Source organism: Neoarius graeffei, chromosome 16, assembly GCF_027579695.1.
Source record: "Neoarius graeffei isolate fNeoGra1 chromosome 16, fNeoGra1.pri, whole genome shotgun sequence".
NCBI lineage: Eukaryota > Metazoa > Chordata > Actinopteri > Siluriformes > Ariidae > Neoarius > Neoarius graeffei.
In genome coordinates this window covers 44,329,228-44,353,718 of record NC_083584.1, presented here as the reverse complement: position 1 = coordinate 44,353,718, position 24,491 = coordinate 44,329,228, and the positions used below count along the sequence as shown (strand labels likewise).

Here is a 24,491-nt window from a genome sequence, read left to right as displayed (position 1 = left end):
GATCTCGTCATACATGAGCTGATAGCCGATGAGGGGCGTCAGCTCATGTACGACAAGAGTGAGTAAAAAAATTCCTCATCAAAAAATTCCAAACTAAAAGTGTTAAGATTGAATCTCAGCATAAACTCACTGGAGGCAGCCATGTTTGTTGTTTACATTGGTGCAACCTGCGCATGTGCAATGTTTCATGCTATCACCTGCTTCGCTAAGCATCATCTTGATGCGTAGATCTACACACACAGAAATGCTCGCGGAGCCACAGCTGTAATTCGAGTCAGCTATATAGTTTGAAATCATGACGTCAGTTCATGTTATATCCAGGAGATACCATGACTGACCATATCGATTTTTAAACATTTTTGACGTCATGAAATGCATTGCTTAATCAATGGTGGAACTATTTTATATCACATGAGCCATCCTTGGCCAATCCCTGCACGGGAAATTTTTGATGAGGGATATAAATATAGATATACAATGTGTTCAGAAAGTATTCAGACCTCTTCACTCTTTTAACATTTTACTGTGTTATAGATTAATATAATCTATTTTAATCGATTATATCAATCGATTAAAATAGATTACTTTTATTTTGTAGCCAACACACAGTTCTTAGAAATTTTTGCAAATTTATTTAAAATCTAAACTGAAATATCTGGCACTGGAAAAGAAGCTCAATTAATTTATTTAATTCAAATATATATATCGGTGGGGCGGCACGGTGGTGTATTGGTTAGCGCTGTCGCCTCACAGCAAGAAGGTCCGGGTTCGAGCCCCGTGGCCGGCGAGGGCCTTTCTGTGCGGAGTTTGCATGTTCTCCCCGTGTCTGCGTGGGTTTCCTCCGGGTGCTCCGGTTTCCCCCACAGTCCAAAGACATGCAGGTTAGGTTAACTGGTGACTCTAAATTGAGCGTAGGTGTGAATGTGAGTGTGAATGGTTGTCTGTGTCTATGTGTCAGCCCTGTGATGACCTGGCGACTTGTCCAGGGTGTACCCCGCCTTTCGCCCGTAGTCAGCTGGGATAGGCTCCAGCTTGCCTGCGACCCTGTAGAACAGGATAAAGCGGCTACAGATAATGAGATGAGATATATATCGGTTCCATGTGATTGAATTGAGTCACATTAGCACAATTTGTTTTTGTACATCCAACATGATTTGATCATGTAGTTTCAAAGCCCTGAATGAAATCAAAGTCCACACTCTCACCCGAACTGAGGATTAAACCCCAACCAATGGCAGTCTATAACAACCACATTACCACGGCACTATTATTACATTTTAACTGTGTTAATTAAATACTATAGGTATTTCTTCCTGTCAGTGCCAAAATCCTCTCAGGATGTCATAATATAATTGAGTTACATTAATACTACGTGAATTTATCACACTTGCGCTACATAAATCCAATTTAGTCGTTAGAAACTAAATATTTTTCTGTAAAATAAACGTAGTACATTTCCTTAAATCTGACTGATCACATATTCCATTCTGTTTCATATATTCAGGCCCTTTATTCAGTACTTGCATCTTTGGCAGCAATTACAGCTTCAAGTCTTCATGGGTAAGTCTTTGCAAGCTTTGCACACCTAGAACTAGGCAGTTTCTCCCATTCTTCCTGGCAGATCCTCTCAATCTCAGTCAGATTGGATAGGGTGTGTTTGTAAACTGCCATCTACAGGTATCTCTGAAGATGTGGTTCACAGATGTTCTGAACTTTGGCTATGTGCTGAAAAGTAAACCTTCACCCTAAACTGATGTTGTTTGCACCCTGGGGCAGGGTTTCTTCAAAAGCATCTCTGTATTTGACTGCATTTATCCCTCAATTCTGACTAGTCCCTGCTGCTGAGAAGTACCTACATAGCATGATGCTGCCACAGCCATGCTTCACTGGAGGGATGGTATGAGCCAGCTAATGATCAATATCTTGTTTTCACTGGACGTAGTGTCTGAAGTTCAAGTTAAAATGTTCAATATTTGTCTCATCAGACCATCTCATCTCATTATCTCTAGCCGCTTTATCCTTCTACAGGGTCGCAGGCAAGCTGGAGCCTATCCCAGCTGACTACGGGCGAAAGGCGGGGTACACCCTGGACAAGTCGCCAGGTCATCACAGGGCTGACACATAGACACAGACAACCATTCACACTCACATTCACACCTACGGTCAATTTAGAGTCACCAGTTAACCTAACCTGCATGTCTTTGGACTGTGGGGGAAACCGGAGCACCCGGAGGAAACCCACGCGGACACGGGGAGAACATGCAAACTCCACACAGAAAGGCCCCCGCCGGCCCCGGGGCTCGAACCCAGGACCTTCTTGCTGTGAGGCGACAGCGCTAACCACTACACCACCGTGCCGCCCCCTCATCAGACCAAATTTAATTTTTTATTTTCCTCATGCTCTTAGAGGCCATTAAATGCCTGTCTTATGCCTTTTACGCAGGAGTTTTTCATATAGCCATAAAGCCATACAATGAAGACGTGATGGTAGTGTTGTAGTCAAGACCACCTAAACCAAAACCAAGTCATGACCAAGACCAAAGTGTATTGAGACCAAGACAAGGCCAAGACTTTGAGGGGTTGAGATTAAGCCAAGACCAAGACAAAGGCAGGGCGAAACCGAGTCAAGACAAGGACCAAACCAATGTGTGTGAAGGGGGCGGGGGAGGGGTGACAGACGTTAACAGGAAGAAGAATTTCAAATTAGCAGTGAGTCACGTTATTGGTCACATTTGAAGTGGGAAATGTTGCATCCAATCAGACTAATGATCTTAACAAATAAATCAGACAATGTATAGGCTATTTAGTGAAATCCCCACAGTTGTGGTTTTAACTGGCCTTGAAATAAAATCCCAAGCCCTCTCTGTCTGAGACCAAGACCTTCAAAAAGTGGTCTTGAGACCAGTCTCGACACCAACACTAGTCTCAAGTACTACAATACTGCCTAATGGCCAGTGGGTTGTTGTTCCAGTTCATCCCAAAAGTGTTCAGTGTGTTTGAGGTCTGGGATCTGTGCAGGCTACTTGAGTAAAGGCCCAGTCCCACAATACTGATAACTATAACTACAACGATACCTATAAATAAATCAGTCCCCTGCAGTTTGTGTGGTTGGTGGTTACACCAGATCGATAACGATACCTATAGCCCAATCCTGGGTTTATCAGTATCAGTGAGATTGCTTCTGGAGTGATTTTTCCAGGCCTGGACCTGATCTGATAAAACATCTGACCAATCAGGTAATTGTTTACATGTGACATTGTCTAAGCACATGCTATTTTTCCTGGGTGTCTTTGTACATCCTTGTTGTATCATGAAGTCACGGAATACAGATTCACAAAAAATAAAAAATATAATACAAAGTACAGACCTTTTATTCACGGATATGTGAAATTTTTCGTGAAATATCCATAGTAAATTAATAAAGTAAACATAAATGCAGGTACAATATTTTAATTATGAACTTTGGCAGTCCAAACATTTAATTGTTTTAGACTTCTTAATTTTTTATCCATGATTCATCATCCTTACGAAATCCATAACCAATCTGTAATATACTGAAACGTCCGTGACCAATCCGTAAATTATTAGCATCCGTGATGCATCTGTATTAAAATCCGTAACCACTCTGTATTTTGTATCCTTTTGTGTTATATTTCCGTAATCTGTAATCTGTGACCTATCCGTATTTTATCAACCACCGGAGTATGTGCGTGGGCTGTTTTGAAGTCCAAGCTGTACAGTATCTCATCTCATTATCTGTAGCCGCTTTATCCTGTTCTACAGGGTCGCAGGCAAGCTGGAGCCTATCCCAGTTGACTACGGGCGAAAGGCGGGGTACACCCTGGACAAGTCGCCAGGTCATCACAGGGCTGACACATAGACACAGACAACCATTCACACTCACATTCACACCTACGCTCAATTTAGAGCCACCAGTTAACCTAACCTGCATGTCTTTGGACTGTGGGGGAAACCGGAGCACCCGGAGGAAACCCACGCGGACACAGGGAGAACATGCAAACTCTGCACAGAAAGGCCTTCGCCGGCCACGGGGCTCAAACCCGGACCTTCTTGCTGTGAGGCGACAGTGCTAACCACTACACCACCGTGCCTCCCGCTGTACAGTATGAGCCGGAATAATGTGCTACTACTTGGAAAAAACTTCCGTGACTATTCCTAAATTGCATACATTTATTTCCCTGAGTGGAAGGACCAACCGATATTATAGTCAAGATTATAGTTGTGGTGTGACTGCTCCAGACTGGAACTAAATTCAGGCATAGGTACAGTCATAGTTGTTGTTATAGGTATAGTTATAGCTATTGGTGTTGTGGGACCGGGGCCCTAATTCCACTCCAATCTTGGCAAACCATGTCTTCATGGAGCTCATGTTGTGTACAGGTGCATTGTCATGTTGGAACAGGTTTGGGCCCTTAGTTCCAGTGAAGGGAAATTGCTCCAACATCACTCCACAAACCTTTGGCCGTGTAGTGTATTTCAGTTTTACATTTTTAATGCATTTGCAGAAATATCTAAAATATGTTTTTTTTTAATTTGACATTATGGATTATGCCAGCGGTTTTCAAAGTGTGGGAGAGTCAGTCCCCCCCTCAGAGAGCAAATAAACAACAGCGCCCCCCCTTACAATTTTTGTTGTTGCTATACTTAATGTTCCATTCGTATTTTAAAAAATGGTTGTTGTACACATTTTAATTTTTTTACACATTTTAAACATCTGTGCTTTTTGAAAACATCTTTTTTTAACACATTTAAAACATATGAACTTTATTAAAACATTTTTAACATCTGTGCTTTTTAAAACATTTTTTTTTACACATTTTAAACATCTGTGCTTTTTTTAAAAAACATCTTGTTTTACACATTTTAAACATCTCATAGCATCGTTAACTAGCACCTCTTGGTAGACAGCACACTGTGGCAGTGGAGCATCTTCAGATCCAGTCCATGAAAATCCAAACTTTAAATAATCGTGGTCATACTTCCTTCTTTTTTTGCTTGGCCCAGACTCTGTCTCCTCACTCACTGTAGCTTTAGGTACTAAAAATCAATCCATTTTGTCTCTGGCAAAGGCTAGCTGAAGTTCGCTAAATGTCCGCAATAGTAACTTATTCTGGTTTATTTTTCCTCAAGTTGCGCCCCCCCTTTAGAACTCTGGCGCCCCCTAGGGGAGGCGCGCCCCACACTTTGAAAAGCCCTGGATTATGCAATCCATTTTATACTAAATCTGTATCAAGTGGGCCAAAAAGTGAAGGGGTCTGAATGCTTTCTGAACTTACCTTAGATATAGATATAGACAGAAATATAGATACAGATATGAGTGCAAAGGTTTGCATCCACCATGGTGTCATCTATCCATCCATTATCTGTAACCGCTTATCCTGTACAGGGTCGCAGGCAAGCTGGAGCCTATCCCAGCTGACTATGGGCGAGAGGCAGGATACATCCTGGACAAGTCACCAGATCATCACAGGGCTGACACATACAGACAAATAACTATTCACATTCACACTTAGGGTCAATTTAGAGCCACCAATTAGCCTAACCTGCATGTCTTTGGACTGTGGGGGAAACTGGAGCACCCGGAGGAAACCCACACAGACACGGGGAGAACATGCAAACTCCACACAGAAAAGCCCCCGTCAGCCACTGGGCTCAAACCCAGAACCTTCTTGCTGTGAGACGACAGCGCTAACCACTACACCACCGTGCCGCCCCATGGTGTCAGAATAAACTAGATGGAAATGCTTCTCTATTTTACAATTTAAATACAAAAAGAAGGACAAAAAATGATTTGAAAAGAATCAAAAGAAAGAAATCACATTTTGCCAATGCTCTTTCAGATTTGAAGATGACAGTGAATGACATCTGGCAGAGTTTTAACAAATACATCAAGGAGAACGAACAAAAAATCGGCCAAACAATCTAAGAACAGAGATGTCAGGAAGAATAGCAGACTGAATATTACGACTGAGAGGCTCTGACAGCTCTTCAGTGGATACAAAAGAGATTGGCGGCAGTAATACTGTACATACACTACAATAATTAAAAAAAAAACCACAATAGCCTACTTTTTTGGAACACAAACAAGGTGAAATTATAAGAAAATTGTGTCACATTGGTTTAATGAAGTAATGAAAGCAAGGTTCAAGCCTGTCAAGACAAATCTTTAAAACAATGTGAGTTCTGTTACACTGCATGTACTTTAAATAAAAAGTTTTTCTGACTGATCACCTTTATCCTATGAGGAAACATTTCTATTCTGATGTTAGTGATGTCTTCCAGAATGACTCCACCCCTATCCACAGTAAATGAGGACGCAGTGAATAGTTTAATGAATATGATAATTATATAAATCATATGCTATGGCTTTCACAGACCCCAGATCTCAACCCAACTGAACACCTATGAGAGATTCTGGAGTGCCTTTTAGACAATGCTCTACACTACCATCATCAAAACTTCAGTCAAAGGAATATCTTTTGAAAATATGATGCCTTTCCCTACAGTTCCAGAGACTTGAAAAGCTATTCTAACATATTTTATTTTGTGTTTTTCCTTTATCATTCAAGTTACTGTGTCCTGAGGATCGAAGTTCCTGGAGTTGTCAGGCAACAGCATGACCCACTGCAACACTGTACTGCTCTGGTCATATTGTCGAATTTGTATGATGCTAACTTGGGCATACAGACTTTATTGGACACATTAGCAGGGTTTTTTCTAGAAAAATTTAGTATGAGGGCGCTCACCATGGCGAGGGAGCGAAGCGGGGGGGGGGGATGGTGCTGGTTGTCCCCCCCCCCGCCGTGCAAAGCCTTTGAAAAATGCTCCAATGGAACATTCTGAGGCTATCTGAGAGGGAAATTGTAACAAATTGTCTGTCAACATTGAAAAAGAAAGAAGTAATCTTCTTCTGCCCCGGACAGTCTTTGGCTTTCTTCCGCTTCGTGCCGCGGGATGACATCTTTAAATGCCCGAGTGTCAACAAAAACAACTCGCCAACTACTTCTGTCAAAAGCTCCCGCGCCGGTGGGTGAAAGGTCATTCAGTCTCAAGAAATCTCGCTCTACAAGTCAGCTGACCTTGTATGTAACCCATGTCAAATCTCGCGAGAGCAGCCGCGACAAGTAAACAACTAAACAACATGGCGCCTCAGTCTGGAAAACGCCAATTCGGATTGTTTTTGCACCGTCTGGCGGTGTATCTACTATGATTGGAATATTTTTGGAGCAATTATAACGTATTTGATGATCAGACACATTGTCACGTAGTGTTGCTGGGATGTTTTCACGGAGTCGGTAAGGGGGCGCACGCCGAGAGTAAGAGGGCGCAGCGCCCCTGTTCCCCCGTTTAGACGAAAGCCTGCATTAGCATACATAACCATTTAAAAGGATCAGATTTACCTGCTAGCTCTCTCTGCTCAGGTGGTACCTTTCCAGCAGCCTGAATCATGGGTACACTACCAAAGTATCCATTGGTGATGCCCATGAGGAGGGAGAAGACACAGGGCCATGCTGGGTGACAGAGTGTAGGCTTTGGCACAGGATACACACACATGATGAAGAGAGGGATAAAGACCACCCTTATGCAGGAGAAAAACAGCAGTCGCACCCCGTTCCACTCATAAGGCAAAGCGGCCAAGATCTACAGACAAACACAGTTTGATAAATAAAGTACTCATTTCCTATGCAAGTACATAACATGCCTCATTTAAACTACTTGAATTGAATAATCAAGATTAAGAATGTATTGGAAAACAGAGCAAATTATTCAACAATTCTTTTTTATTCAGAAGCTCACTTTGCCAACAAAGTCAGACATGTTGAAAATGGCCATGATGAGGATGGGAAGCCACTCTCCCAACGTGGCATTGCGGATCTCAGACTCCAAGCCGGGAAACAGGCACAGTGTGATGAAGTAGGTGACAGCAATGGACAACATGTAGGGCCAAATCACACGAGAGACCACATACCGATGCAGGACCATATCTGAAAAGCAATGGGCATACTACTTTCAGAGTAAACGTAACAAAGAGCTATAATAATAATAATAATAATAATAATAATAATAATAACAACATTGTAAATAGGCCTATTGTTAAAGATATGATCTGTCATAGTTTAATCTAGTGTGATCCTTTTACAAATACAATAAGCAATTAATTACTAGACAGGTACAGATTACTTCTCTGAAACACTGCATCAACACCAGACTCCATGGACATACTGCACACTATGGCCAAAAGTATGTAGACACCTGATGTATGTGCTTTAATGCCCTCTTTAATCCTTTACTCTTGAAACAGCATAACAACCATACAAAGAGATGAATCTAAATAAGTTAGTAAATATATGCACAAATAAATGATTATATATGGAATATATTATTATTCTAGAAATAGTGGGAAGTACACATAACAAAACACAGTAATGCAATAATCTACATGTACATAATGTATGAGATACAGTATATACAATAATAAATAGTCGATCATAATTTATACACTCTAGATGATCATAATTTATAATATAAATTTAAACCATAGTATTAATTGAGGATTTTGCACAGTTCCTAAACTGATCAACAGAAGGAGGTAATGATGGTAAATTAACATTATTCCAAGTAATTATGGTTCTAGGATAAAAAGAAAATTTGTAAATGTTATTATTATTTGTCTCAGAGTTCTGGCAATGGTCCTTTCCTCTTCAAAGTGCAAGACACTTTGATGTATGATAGAGCGCCACAGAGAGCGGTCTGTTGCAAGGTGTTCAAGTTGGTCTGGTTGTATATTACATGCGTTTAGATTTCTTTTGAAGTTGTCCTTATACCTCTTCTTCTGTCCTCCAATGGAACAATGTCTATCCCCCAGTTCTCTGTACAGCAGCCTCCTTGGGAGCCTGTCTTCTGGCATGCATATGATGTGGTTCACCCAATGGAGTTGTTTGGTGATCAGCATGGCTTCAATGTTGGTTGTCTGGGTTCTTTCCAGGATGGTGATGTGTGGGATTTTGTCTTTCCATGTGATGCCTAAGATGGTTTGTAGGGATTGAACATGGAAAGCTTCCAGTTTCCTTATCTGATGCCTGTAGGTGGTCCAAGTCTTCTACCCATATAGTAAGATGGAGAGGGTAATGGCTTTGTATACCTTGACTTTGGTGGAGGTGGACAGGTCTCTGTTTAAAAACACCTTGCCACTCAGGCTGCCAAAACTAGAGGAGGCTAGGCGAATGCGGTTCTGGACTTCGTCTTCCAAGCTGCAGTCAGATGAAAGTATGCCTCCTACAGTAGGTACCTCTCTGAAGGAATGCTTTGGATCTTGTAGAACATAGTGGCTTGGCTCATCAGTCTGCGTTGCTCTAGGGTGTCCCATCCAAGATTTTCCAACATGGGCGATACATGGCTGTACCGAGAGTAGTCATTATAAACGAATCTTGCTCCACGACATTGAATCATTTCAATTTTATTTATGTTCTTTTCAGTATACGGATTCCATGCACAGGTAGCATATTCTAGTTTAGGTCAAACCATACTTAAATATGCCTGGGACTTACCAGTAACTTCAGTGGTGCAGCCACTCAAAATATGTTTGAGCAGACCTAGAGTGCTATTGGCTTTTTTACAGATATTATCACAGTGTTCATTCTATCGTAAGTCGTTTGTAATGGTAACTCCCAGATAAGTTGTAGACTTTGCACATGGAATAGTTTGAGAAATCAGTACACCAGGAGATCTCTTCAGAGTCATACCAAGATGGTAACATTTGGACATGTTTAAGTTTAACTGCCAAGTATTAGACCATGCAGAAAGGTGGTTCAAATCTTGCTAGAGGATATGGTGCTCGTCGACACTCAGAATTTCTCTATACACAATACAATCATCAGCGAAGAGACGTAGATTTGATTTGGTGTTAGAAGTGATGTCATTAATGTACAGCAAGAATAGGACTGGCCCAAGAATGAATCCTTGTGGCAGTCCTGATGTAACTTCTTTGAGAGAAGACTTGAGATCGATTAGATAAGAAAGATTCAATCCATTTCAATGTATTTCCTCTGAAACCATAAAAGTCTAACTTAGTAAGTAGCCATCTATGGGGAACTGAGTCAAAGCCCTCTTTGCTGTTATAATATCCTCCACTCTTCTGGGAAGGCTTTCCATTAGATTTTGGGGAGTGGCTGTGAGGATTTGGGATCATTTACCCATAAGAGCATTAGTGAGGCCAGGCACTGATATTGGGTGAGGAAGCCTAGGGTGCACCTGGTGTTCCAGTTCATCCCAATGGTGTTCAGTGGGGTTGGAGTTCTTCCACTCCAACTCTGGCAAACCATGTCTTCATGGAGCGCTTTGTGCACAGGAGCATTGTCATGCTGGAACAGGTTTGGGCCACTTAGTTCCAGTGAAGGAAATTGTCATGCTACAAAGACATTCTGGACAATTGTATGTTTCAAACTTTGTGGCAACAGTATGGGAAAGAACCACATATGGGTGTGGTGGTCAGGTGTCCACATACTGTACTTTTGGCCATATGGTGTATTTTATGCTATTAAAGCACATGATTTTGATTGTCATAACACAGATTTTACATATGAAAAGTGAACAAAAACTACCATCAGACCAATTATATTTTGGATAAATAAACCACAGCTTGCAGAGAGTTGTCTTGGTAGTTTTCAGGATGTCAATACTGGATCAGAATGATACTGAATGATATTCAAAGCTTTAAAATTGATACCATATCAAAAATAAATTAAATGGAGTTAGTGCATACATATTAATTACAAGTAACTGAACTTTAATCTTTATTTGCAGCTTTAATCTGTTCCCTGTTAATTTGAGCATGGATTATGCAATTTGTCATGTTCTACTGAGCTGCTTAATTTGTGCTTTTTTAATGGTGCATTTCTATACTTATCCATTTCATATGAGCTGTAGACTACCAAAAAAAAAGTATACAATCATTGTGCTCGTATCACTGGTTATGATCTTACCCTTGATGCCTGGCCAACTCTTTTTTATCTTCAGCTTCGGCACATCAAATCTCACATATGTGCTGCTGCCACTGTAGTCTGGTTCTGCACTGCTATCTTCAGCAGGAGAAACACCCACTGCACCATTGTCCTTGACATCAGAGAGATGACGTTAGACTGATTTTTACTGAAAGCAATCGCAGCTATACAGAAATGGGGAGGGGAAACCTGTATTTTCAGGAAGGTACTAATTTTGCACCAAATGAGATACTGTAAAATGAGAAACATTGGAAGAGACAATGAAAGAACTGAAATAACCAATGAGAGCACTGATCAGATCTGTGTAACTGTGCTAGAGGATATAGTGGATCCATCTGTTGTTATGCATCTCGCTGTGATGAGTTAGCAGTTCTGCAGGGGCCAGTGAAGAGGACCATTACTTGATTAAGTGCAAGGCTGCACCAATAAAGCCACTCTCTTTAATTTGTTGAAATTGAAATAAAGTGCCAGGTTTCCAAGGCAATGGACCATCCAGTATGACGAAAGTCTTATTCACAAAAAGGGAAAAAGAGTAAAAAAAAAAAAACAGGTGAAGGACAAAATGAACCTACAACTGGTACATTGTTGTTTTCAGCTACACGGGTTGCTACTGATTTGTGGCAGTTTTTCATGTTTCTTCCTCGTCTGTACCCTAGAGAAGAAAGGGAATCTTGTATTTGTTCAGAATGAGTGGATTTTTCTAAGCCTTTATTCATCCAGAAAGCTGGCTTTCTAAATATGAGAGCATATCTGGCATGAAAACCACAGTTATTAGTATTCTGTCTGACTACAGAAACAACGTTGTTGTGCTGAAGTGCTTATGTAAATGAGCTAAAGAGCGTCTAACACTAAATCAGGGCCTTCTACTCTGTCTCTCTACTATAGAGCAACATTCACCACAATCAGGCCAATGGACCTGAACAACCAGCAGGAAATATTGAACGCCTTTCTAGAAAAACTCCCATGTGATTAAGTTTAAAGGGATGTTCCTTTTCATGGCTCATTTCATTTGATGAAGGCTTCAAACCTCAGACATTATGGCAGACTATTACAATATTTTTGCTTTTGCTTCTAATCTCAAACTGAGCAATAAATAAAGTTAAATGATATACTTGTTGATGGCAAACACGTCTTCATTTGCTGATTATTGGATTATGGATTATATATGTTGCTTAATGCTGCATGCATCTACAGACTTTGGTTTATAAAACCCAAGGAAGACCCAAGTAGCCTGTTGCTTGTCATGTAAACATTAAAACATGGCTCCTGACTCCCAACATAGCCAAATGTAATGATCTACATTGAAAAAAGAGTAATATTTTATAGGCTTGTAGTACTCGAGTCTAGGACTCGGACTCGAGTCCGACTCATGCCCTAATTTTAAGGACTCATGACTTGACTTAGACTTGAGCACTGATGACTCGGACTCGGACTCGTCCATTAACTGCATTCGGACTCGTAAATTGAAGACAAGGACTCTGATTTTTTTCTTTATTTTTTGTAACATGCCATAATAATTTGGCATAAGATATTTATATCTACATTAATTTTTGTACTAATTTCGTGCAAGAGTGTCACACCTGCGCGCCTTGGCGCGTACATCAGATAGACTCTCGGGCGCGCTCCAGACAGCGTGCACACTAAGTGGACTCTTGCGCGCACGCCGTAAACAACTCGCACCTGCACAGGATTAGAAATTAGCAATTAGCAATCAGCGTGCCTATATAAAAACTGTGAAAACGCACTCACTTTGTGAAGTATTGAGCTGCGTTGCTGACATTACCAAGCCTTATTTCCTTGTTTGGTTTCCTGATTTCCTGTTTCTCGTCTTTGATTCTGCTGAGTCTACAATAACCTGTTTGTGCCTTGCTCGACCTACTGCCGGTTTCACTGTTTTATGATTTTGCCTGCCGTTCTGGATTGTTTACCTGTCTTCACTTGTATTAATAAATACACCTTCTGCACTTACGTCCAACCATCTCTGACAGAATACTTCACACTCTCTGATAAAGAGAATGCACATTCACCTGTTCATATGTCATATTCAGGAACAAGCTAATGTTAATGGGACTAAAACAGCCACCGTCAAATGGTGCGGTTGGAGTCTTGTTCTCTGACTCAACTCGGATCAATAGTGGACTTAACTCAAAATTTTTTTAATGACTTGGAATTGACTCGGACTTGAACACTGGGGACTCTAGACTGGACTGAGACTCGAGGTTTAGTGACTCGACTACAACGCTGATATTTTACAAGTAATGGAGCTGTTTTTTTTTTTAACCATTATCCATTTCTAAATTCTGACCAGCTAGAACATTACATTACAGGCATTTAACAGACGCTCTTATCCAGAGTGACATACAACATACCCAGAGCAACCTGGGAAACATTTGGGGGTTAGTGCTCAAGGGCACTTCAGCCGTTCCTGCTGGTCCAGGGAATCAAACTGGTGACCTTTTAGTCCCAAAGCTGCTTCCCTAACCATTAGACCCATGGCCTAATGGTTAGAGTTTGTGTTTCAAACCCTACATGAAAAATAGGGTTTGAAACACACAAAGTCTATGCTATAATCTCAACACATCAATACAACAAAATCCAAAAAATTACATTGGTAAAATAGTGTCAGAAAAATGTGTAGGCCAATCCTGTACTAAACAAGACATCTGTAAATAAGGAAACATAATACAAAGCCACTTTAACCCATACCGAGCTCTCCAGCCAAATATGTTCACGGCATGACTATCTACAGTAGCTTTTTATAGATAGATGTGTTTAAATAACGTTCCTTTCAAACCCAAGATACACAAAATCAATAACAACATATTTTTAACCTATTTTGCAGTATGTTCCAAGATACATGTTTCCCTCCAAAGCTCCCCTTAGCAACAGCAATGTCTTTAAGTGTGACTGCACTTACAAATCTCACATCCTCTGTGATGACGTCATGGTGGACTTGGTACTGATTGCTGTGGTGTGTGTGGTCCTTGTTGTGGCTCAAGCCTTGACGTGCCAGGCTGGTGTAGTAGTGCACAAATCGTGTCCTGCGTACCAGCAGATGCAAAACGAAACACATCAGCTCCATGCTGATGGAGATGAGGAAAAAGATGATGGTGTTTTTCCTCTCGTCTTTAATCAGCAGCTTGGTGAAGATCCGACTCAGTGAAATGATCACTCCTGCCGTGCCTGAGAAAAGAAAAGCACTTTCAGTGCACATACACTGGGTCTGATATGTACTGTTTGCAACACCTTCTTATCACAGTGCTGTTGCAATCTCAGATCTGAATGTTTGGGTTAATTTACTGTAACAACACGGCTCTGACAGTAGTTCCAGCCGTAATTCAAATGATGAGATTTATATTAATGCTCGCATTTTAATACTTAATTGTTTACACAGTAACAGCTCATTCACACCACACTAACAATGTGTTTAAAAACTTTAGTGTAACAATGTAGAGAATAAGAATAAATTAGATTAAGAAAACATGATGTTATGTAACAAATATAACCATAAAATCATTACAGTGTAAAAGGTTTTCTGCGTGTAGGCATGGACTGAAAATTTATGGAAAGATGTCTGGTACTTCAGGTGTCTGCTTGTTGTAAAGGTTAGTAAGTTTTACACCACGGGAGATTGGTGAGTCTTGTGCTTTCTAGTTTCTATATAATATAAGAAGCTGCATTTTGTGCCTTATTAAAGCAGATACGCAGAACCATGGCCTTACTTTTGTTTATAAATGCCTTGAGACCTCAAGAATGGCACAGGAATAGTTTGAAGCATTAACAATAAATCTAATATCGCACTTTTTACGATTAAAGTGATTCATATAGGTAGCGGTCTGAGTGAATGACCTTGACGTCTGCAACGTCACAGCATCACCATTTCCGCTATACTAAAACACAGAGCTGACTGCAAATTCGATTCTCCATTTTGAGCTAGTTTATCGCCATGCCACGTAGATGTGTTGCTGGCGAGTGCAGCAGCACAACAGAAGGTGGATTTACGTTGCATTCATGGCCCAAGAATGTTCAAAGATTTGGACGTGTTTTGCAAGAAGTTCACGGGCAAGTTGGGCGGCTATGAAGTGGTCTCTCCTCTGCTCTGCACATTTTACTGAAGACTCGTACGAGACCTCTGATCTGTTGAGGAGCGTTGGCTATAAGCCCGTATTGAAAGAGGGTGCAGTACCAACAATTAAATACAACTACAAGAAAAGGAAAGCATTTATTTTATTTATTTATTTTTTTAAAAACAGAAAGTAAGATCAGTAGCACCAGTTCTCCCAGAGTGTGAGCTAAGGGTTGTTGGTAAAACCCGGGACGGAACGGGACGTTACATATTGCTCGGGCAGTGACCTCCCCACAGTTGTTGCTAAAACCGGTGATGTTCCGTCCTGGGATTCAGTAATTGCCTGAGCCAAGCATTAATGGCAGAATGGAGAATGAGTGGAGCAGCCGTCTGATTTCTCTGCTGGACATTGCTGCCACTATCGCCCTTACATGGAAGAAGCTAATGAACGGAGAACTGAACGAACAGCTGAAAGTCAGATTGTTTCAAAACAATCGGCCACAAGGTCGGCCTTCAAGAAGCGAGAACACAGACGGGTAAGCTCCGACTCTCATTTGGATACAAAACAACAAAAACAACACGTTGTTTACCTGCATTTAGATTAATACATGTAACTTGTATTGTGTGTTTAAGTTACCGGTATAAGATTATTTAATTTGCTTCAGAATGTGATTGTCTCAGTTCATCTGATTATTTAATTAGCCTTTTATGTTTTATCAGTGAAAATGCATGCATACTGTATGTACGTATGTTGCATAAGTTATAACGCCTATCTTGTTTTAATGAGAGTCAACCCACAATCAATGAAGTCAAATCAGTCTTAGTTGAGCAAGTCGGTAACGGTATTTCTTACTTTCACCATAAATTTTTATTTATATGACTTTGGTCTATAGCTGTAAAAGGCCTCGGCCTTAAAACCGGTTCCTGCTGTGACGTCATGCACTCAGGGCTGGCTGGCTCAGCGGGGCAGCTCGAATGCCAACTTTGCGGTCAATTTTAACTGTCAAAAATATATTTTTTATTCCCATTTATGCAGCATACAAGAGTCAAGGATGGAGATACTATCCACTCAGAAATTTATTTAAAAATAAAGGTTCTGCATATCTCCTTTAACTTTAAGACAGAAAAAAAACAGAGGTTGGTGTGGGAGTGTCTGTTTGTAGCTGTTATATTATAAGGGGTAACAGGAACTATCTTGTCAGGTGGATCTTCCACATTAAATGCAACTATAAGTGGCTGAAAAGCAAGTGTCATTCATTAATAAGTTCTTTCACATTCATTCATTCATCTTTCTATACCATTTATCCATTGAAGGTTGCAGGTGAGCTGGAGCCAATCTCAGCTGACTTCGGGCGAGAGGTGGGGTACACCCTGGAGATGCCAATCTATTGTGGGACTAACCCAGAGAAACAGACAGCCATTCACACTCACATTCACACCTACGGGCAATTTAGAGTAGCCAGTTGACCTAATCTCCATGTCTTTAGACTGCAGGAAGAAACCAGAGCACCTGGAGGAAACCTGAGGAGAACATGCAAACTCCACACAGAAAGGCCCCAGTCAACCAGCAGGTTCGAACCCAGAACCTTCTTACTGTGAGCTGTCCTCATTAATAATTTAATAATAATTGAAATTCTTGGCAAATCACTGTAGTATAAGAGGATTATAACACTTTAGGATGTGCTCTTAAAGAAAACAAAACAAACCTACTTTCTTATAACAATGCACTTATTCCTTACATCAATCATGCTGGATTATCTTACTTTCTCCAGTCATTACTCCTTGTGTGTACCGTTTTGGAAGCATTCCCATGTAGCCATAGAAACTAGACTGCTGCACTGTAGACAAACCAGACAAACTAGCATCAAACCATCAGTTAGAGTACATACACAGTAGATATACAGTACATCAAACACTTTCAGTAAAGGTGCAATAAATAAGATGGTGCTGTACCAATACTACATCTGTCCCTTACTAAAAGATTAAGAAGACCCGAAATCAGTACCTGTGCATCCAAATGCCACAACACCCACAGATATTAGGTTGAGGGCATACGCCTGGTTTGTGGTGAACTTCTCCAGCCACACATCAAAAATACTGACAAAGAGCAGAGGGCCAAGAGCAAAGACGTAACCTGGAAGAAATTACATTTACGTCACTTAATTTTTTCAATGCAAAGATTTTACAGCATGTATTATAGTGCAAAATTACAAATGCTTTCCATCAACTTCTTTAAAATGTCCTAGATTCGAAATGACTGATTTTAAGAACAAGAAGCAAAGAAACCAAACTACTGTATTACTTTCTTTTCATCTTATCACCCTGGAAAAAATTTTCCAAGCCCTCCCTTCTGGGAATCAATTACTGGGCAATTCTTTAGTAGAGAAGCCAAAATTATGAAATTATTAAGATTGCCTTAACTTGTCAGCTCAGTGATATTGCTAAAGTATGGAATCCAAGGCAAAATGTATTGAAAACCATATTTAAAAATCATCAACCCAATTATAGCAATGTTGCTTCAGAAAAATCTTGGTTTGAATTTTAAGAAATGAAAAGTTCAGTTTTTTTCTGACGTAATTCTGTTACTGACTTTTCTTTCCTCATAAAAGATTTTGCGTTCAGAGTTAAACATAGCCAATTGTTCTATGCTTTTTTAGGGTCAAATGATACCCCATACAATGTGAAATTTTTATTTAATACCATTATCTTGAGTACAGTACTGCAACTAAAAAAAGTTGCCGTATTTTGCTGTGAATGTAATTCCGTTACCGAAGAACTACCCTAATAACAAAAAACCCAGGGTGATGGTTGTGTTTGAAATAGATTACTTGTGTAATGTAAATGCATGCACATACTAGGGGTGTAGCACAATGCTATTATCTGTATTTGTATCTGTTTAGTGCTTGAAATAATCATGTCTGTTTTCATATTAATAATCAGTTTATAAACTAAAAGTGGGCGTGGTCTATGCAGGAAGTGTTTTTGTGACTATTGCCTCAGAGAGGCGACACGAGGCAGTAGCCACTATGTCATCATGTTGTAAGAATGTAAGAATGAGTAGCAATAGCACACTGCACATGTGCCTATGCATAAGCATTACAATCACCAGAATGGTGAATCGTGATCTCACGATATGAACAGCTGATCTCGTGTTATCAAAGGTACACAAAAATGAGTGGCGAAGTCACTATGTCATCACGTTGTAAGAATGTAAGAATAAGTGTAACAATAGCGAAACTTGGTAACCAATCAGCACTTATCCTGATCAAGTTCGATTACCTGTTCTACTTCTTGATAAACTTTGGAACCAATCCGAACCAGAAATGAAATAAGAGAAACCTCGTTATAACTTCGTAGTATCGGAAGATAATCAGCAGATAAAAAGATCAACGAAATTCACCTCATGGTTCGCCAAGGCTACTGATTCGATATCAAGTAATGGTGTTTATTTTAAGAAAATTTACTTTTAGCTTTTGTTTGGTCCTTCTGAAAGGTCAAATGAAAGGTTTTGTAAGTTTTTTTGAGCTTTCTGGCAGATATATTGAGAAGCCGATATCAAACTTCTGCTATTTGCTTTAATTTTTTCATTTTATTTTTTATTTTAGTGTCTTTACACTAGACTTGTGAAACAAAATGTGCTCATTAGTACTAAATAATGCTTCTAAGACAGTTCATGAACAAGTGCTTTCTTACTATTTTGAAAATAGATCTAGTTCACAGCATTGTATTTTGAACAAAACACAGTAAACAAAAATGGTAACCAAAATACTACAAGCCCTGATGCTGCTCACAGCTTGGTGATGCTTGCAAGAGATGAGGCGAGTATAACTGATAACATGAATATACGCTATATTTACCGTATGGACATGGGATCAGAAACCAGTTATATTTATAAGCAGTAGCCACATGGACCCATAGGGTACCTATTTTTTCACTATGCGCTGGAACACTGGAAAACACTGAAAAGCACTGAAAAGCAGGGCTGCTAGAAAAAGAAGACATTTTCCTTTTTCAAATTAGAACAAATAGCAATTTGCAGAACACAACTTTATCCAACTCCTGAACCAGATGCCCTGTGGAACTCTGCAGCAAGCTTTCTATATTTTTTTTTCGAATATAACTGAATAAGCAAGATAACTGTTTTAAAGCAATGATGTCTTTCCCAAATCAAGAAACTGTTATTTAGGCTGCAGTTGACAACAATTGGCATCTAATACCAGATTTACTTCGGTTTTTAGGTTTGTTACATTCTAGAAAGATCAGAACAATTATCTAGGCATCAGAATCTGCAACCTATAGTCAGAGGTGGACAAAGTACCCAATTTAAGTCAAAGTCCAGATCCCACTGGTCAAATGTGACTCCGATACAAGTGAAAGTTGTCCAGTCAAATTTTTACTTAAGTTAAAGTACTGAAGTACTTGCTTTTAAAAATGCTTAAGTATTAAAAGTACATTTTCTGTCAACACATTGTTGTATTATTGCCACGACACTTACAAAAGCTAATGCCTCTGAAGCAACCGACTGGATTTACTGGATTTACAAGATGAACGCATGCTGTGCCATCATGGTGGTTTAACGTTAAGCTAGCTAGTCAGTGAAACTCCACCTGACATGCGAGAAAACTCTTTTCAAACTCAAAATCATATTGAGTAGCTAACGTTACTAGAAAAGAAAGATTTCTACATTCTGTTTATTTGGCAAGATTATGCTGAAACATATTTCTGAAAGGACTTCAGAAAAGTTAGCATTATTCATGTTAGCATAACTCCGTTTTTACATGCTACCTAACAGTGTCCAAGTTAACTAGCTATGTGTAAACGTTAGCCGTGGACAAGGCTACGGCAACTAGGTGGGAAAATACATGGAAAGTCATTTGACTGCATAGCTATGGCAATGTTATCGCTAGCTCTAAAAGCACATAAAACTTCATTCAAGCTTTCTCTTGGAATAAAACGTTTATATACCTCAATATGCTTCTGCAGGCTGGATGGCAAGTTTTTGTAGGCCGTGATGTGGTTCATTTTAGGCAAACAAAGCAAACATTTAAAACAAAACGAATCTTTAATCCTTTGAGAAAACTGAAATATGGGTTCTAGGTAGGGCCATGAGTACGTGCGTTCCCCAGAAGAACCGTCTTTTTCCATTCTGCCATCAATTGATCGTGTTTAAATAATGCTGCTGAGAAATCACTTAACTTGATTTTATACAGTCTATGGACGTGATGTGACCCTAGTGATTACTGATAGACTGTCTCAGTGTCACCTGCAAAAAAAACCCATCACGTTTTAGAAAAGAAAAGAAAAAAACATCCAATTTCCAAGCTGCTTCATAGTAACCAGTAACGAGAACCTGGATAAAAATGTAGTGGAGTGAAAAGTACGATATTTGTCTTTCAAATGTAGTGAAGTTAAAGTTGTAAGTTTCCAGAAAAAAAATACTCAAGTACAGATACTCAAAAAGTATACTTAAGTACAGTACTCAAGTAAATGTACTTTGTTACTGTCCACCTCTGCCTCACAGCGTTTCATTATAAAGCCTGTATGATTTTTAGAGAAGAATTTCTTTTTAGCGAGAGAGAGAGAGAGAGAGAGAGAGAGAAAATGCGCAATCGACATACAGTACAAGTTTTACAATACTTTTAAAACTGATTTAATAATTATTTTGTTGAGAGTCCTGCAGAGATATGCAGCTCTTTGTGTGTACACAGTGCGTAATCTGTGTGAGCCACACTACATGGAGCAATGGTTCAAAATATGAAAGCATAGTTCTTTTTGTTTGTACAGACATATTAGCCCAGGAGTAATAGGGTTATACCCGGAACAAATTAGTAACAAGCTGAAAATTTCAGAATATGTTCAGAATACCTTTAGGAATAACATACTAAAAGTCCCCGGAAATCCCCCTTGTGCTCTCTGAGAAATTCAAGATGGCGTCCAAAATGGCCACCAAATGGAGATCTGCCCATATCTCAGGCCCAAAACAAAATATTAATGCAATTAAAAGGTCAGAATATATGTTTTGTATGGTAGGAGAGTAAATTCCAACATGTGTGTATTAATTATATTGTGTATTAACATTATATAATAACAATGTACACATTATTATAACAGTATATTTGTGTATAATGTGTTCGCTTGCCATGTCTGGTTAGATTGTCATATTTTTGGCACTGGGAGTTTCACTAAAACCAAAAACATCATGAACTCCAAAACATTACCTTCAATCCATTATAACAATTTATTTACATATATTGTTCATTATAACAAGAAGCTAATCCAACACAATAAATCAGGCGACTGAGTGTTCCTCAAATAATGAACCTATTTACAAGAAGACAACTGGTCATTGTTCTATAACTTTCAACTTCAACAATCAATAATAATTACAGACTTATAATTGTAAATCTATACATGTGCTATTTAATGTACACTACCGATTATAGAGTGTGGATCCATTGGTTACTCGTTCACTCCGTATCATCCTATTCTGTTCACAAAACAACAAACACAATTACTAGGGGTTGGAGCACTTATTTTCATTAATATTAATTAAAGTAAATTGGTGGTGTAAAATGAAAAATGGCATGTTAAAAGGTCATGCTGAGTTCAGTCATTTTTTGTCAGAACACACTGGCATTGCTAGTAGTAAAGACCAGCGCTAGAAACTCAAAGATTAATTTTTTTTCCACCCTTAAACAAGCTTGAATAAATTCCCTACTTCATTGATGGTACAACAAAGGTCCAAGCATTACAACTGAGGCACTGAGAAGTGTTTAAGTCTACTCATTGTTTATAAGCAAGAGCTTTTATTGAGGCAGACCTTTTTGTCATGAAAGTCGCCGGAATGTTGAAGAAGTGTACTGAAACAGCTTGCCATTGTAGTTTTAGAAGATAGAGTTCTCAAATTTAATTTCCCTTTAATATTTTATCAAAGCTTAAAGATGCACTAAATATTAAGGAAATTGATGTCTAATTGTTGTCTTACATTATGTTCATGTATGTAGGTAGCCTACTAAGCTAATCTGTCAATCATGTCAACCATCAAATTCCATGTAATTTCCACATTAATGACCTTGTAATCTTGGTTAATTTTAATTTTAACAGTGTGACAATGGTAAATTTGCATTGCTTGTATGAGAGAACATATAATTTAACATTTTAATTGCATTTATATTATGTTTTATCCCTGAGATATTGAAAAATCTCCAATTGGCGGCCATTTTGGACGCCATCTTGAATTTCTCAGAGAGCACAAGGTGGATTCCCGGGGACTTTTAGTATGTTATTCCTAAAGGTATTCTGAACATATTCTGAAAAATTCAGCTTGTTACTAATTTGTTCCGGGTTGGACTCAATTTTGAGCTAATGCTCTTGGGCTATATGGTGGAAGTATGGTTTTATTTTGGTGCTCAGTAATCCACTGTTTAGGTCGGGGTTAAACCGAACATTAGGTCTCCCATTCATATAGGGTTAATGAACTTGGTATTTTCGCCAGGGTCGACAGGTTCTGCATATAATATCTGTTTATTGCAGATACTATACACTGCAAATCAGAAATGCACACTACTGATGACTGGTTCCCCTCTTCCAATGCCCCCTGTTCGAAAAACAGAAGAAAAATTGTCAACTTTCTTTCTGTGCCCTAACATTTTGCACTAGTTTAATGATTTCTTGTGTGGTTTCTGAGTTGTAATTGAGGTGGGAATTTTGCGGAAACCTGACAACCCTTTCCACAAAGCTTTCTGAGTGCACAGTAAATTAAAACCTTGCTTTCGTGCTACTTTTTGTTCTGATTCACAACCCTATTTCTGAAAGCCTGAAGGCAAGTTTTCTAAAAAGAAATTAAATAAATAAATATCTTCACCTAGGATGCATTATCTGTTCAATCTGAAAAATGCATTCATCTTCAGTTACACATCTTCATAGTAGTATTGTGTATAGTATCCAGTATGTCAGAATTATCATCATTTGGTATAACTGCATGAATGTACCTGTCAGGCAAAATCACATTCAGAATGATGTTACAGTGCTTCATTTTTCACAGCTACTGCAAACCAAAAGATATTTACTTTTAGTGACTGAGGGTGAAAACGTCACATTGAGATGCTAGAGAAAAGCTTCATGGCCATCAAAAATGCTTTAGCTTGAATTAGGTGAGAGGAAAGCAGGAATTTAATCTCATCAGTAGCCAGCTAAGAACTCATCTCATCTCATTATCTGTAGCCGCTTTATCCTGTTCTACAGGGTCGCAGGCAAGCTGGAGCCTATCCCAGCTGACTACGGGCGAAAGGTGGGGTACACCCTGGACAAGTCGCCAGGTCATCACAGGGCTGACACATAGACACAGACAACCATTCACACCTACGGTCAATTTAGAGTCACCAGTTAACCTAACCTGCATGTCTTTGGACTGTGGGGGAAACCGGAGCACCCGGAGGAAACCCACGCGGACACGGGGAGAACATGCAAACTCCGCACAGAAAGGCCCTCGCCGACCATGGGGCTTGAACCCGGACCTTCTTGCTGTGAGGCAACAGCGCTAACCACTACACCACCGTGCCGCCCCAGCTAAGAACTAAAAAGCTTTTAAACAACAGCTGAAAAAAAAATACTGTATAAATTCTGTACAAAAAATGTACCATATTCCCAAAGTTTATTCCATAAAATGTCACCTCTACAGTAACAAATTCATACATGCAAGTAAACACAGAATAAACCCTAAATTAAAACTGATTAACAAAATAAAAATAATATAAGACTATTCCAGAGTAGTCCAAAAAGTAGTCATTAATATTTATCACCACATTTTAAAATAAGGGAAGGCAGTACACTATGGAGATAGTTCTGGTGCATAATGAGAAATGTGCCCTGATTAATATCTTATCCACATATCTCAATATATGTGTACTGGATATATTCATGTTGGTCACATTGCTTTTGGATGAGGTTTAGTATGAATAGTATGCAGAGTGTGCTATTTTGAACTCAGCCGTCTCTTCTCAATCATGCCACGTTACATATTCTGCTGGTACTGTGTATACTCCCTGAACATGAGAAACCACCATTCTGTGTACTGCACACTAAAATTTAGGGATCTGGATGATATTCATTAAGGATTTGGATAATATTAAACACTTGTTGTTCTTCTGAATCCTTTTCTTTAAAGCATAATTAAACAAAATTTTCCATGTGTTCCAAAAACCTGCACTGGCAGCGCATATAAAAACCTGTCAGAACAATTTTTATATGTGAAAATGTACTTGGTCAATGCATTATTCTGTGGGTGTAATGGGTGGGTGACTAATACAACAAGTGATCCCAAAGGGGACACTGTGATATGATCTGAATTGTAGCCTCTGGCTTGATTCATCCTTTATGCAATATGTTGTGATATATATTATATA

General features: G+C 39.3%; 1 protein-coding gene across 1 annotated transcript in view; it reads right to left on the bottom strand.

The window, feature by feature from the left end:
- Positions 1-24,491, bottom strand: part of slc29a4a (solute carrier family 29 member 4a) — a 65,493-nt gene that overhangs the window by 1,725 nt on the left and 39,277 nt on the right. The window contains exons 6-11 of the mRNA XM_060942113.1: positions 17,093-17,221; positions 16,851-16,925; positions 13,939-14,204; positions 11,004-11,133; positions 7,819-8,006; positions 7,422-7,662 (exon numbers count right to left, since the gene is read on the bottom strand). Coding sequence (XP_060798096.1) covers positions 7,422-7,662; positions 7,819-8,006; positions 11,004-11,133; positions 13,939-14,204; positions 16,851-16,925; positions 17,093-17,221 — 1,029 coding nt within the window. The remainder of the gene's footprint in view (positions 1-7,421; positions 7,663-7,818; positions 8,007-11,003; positions 11,134-13,938; positions 14,205-16,850; positions 16,926-17,092; positions 17,222-24,491) is intronic.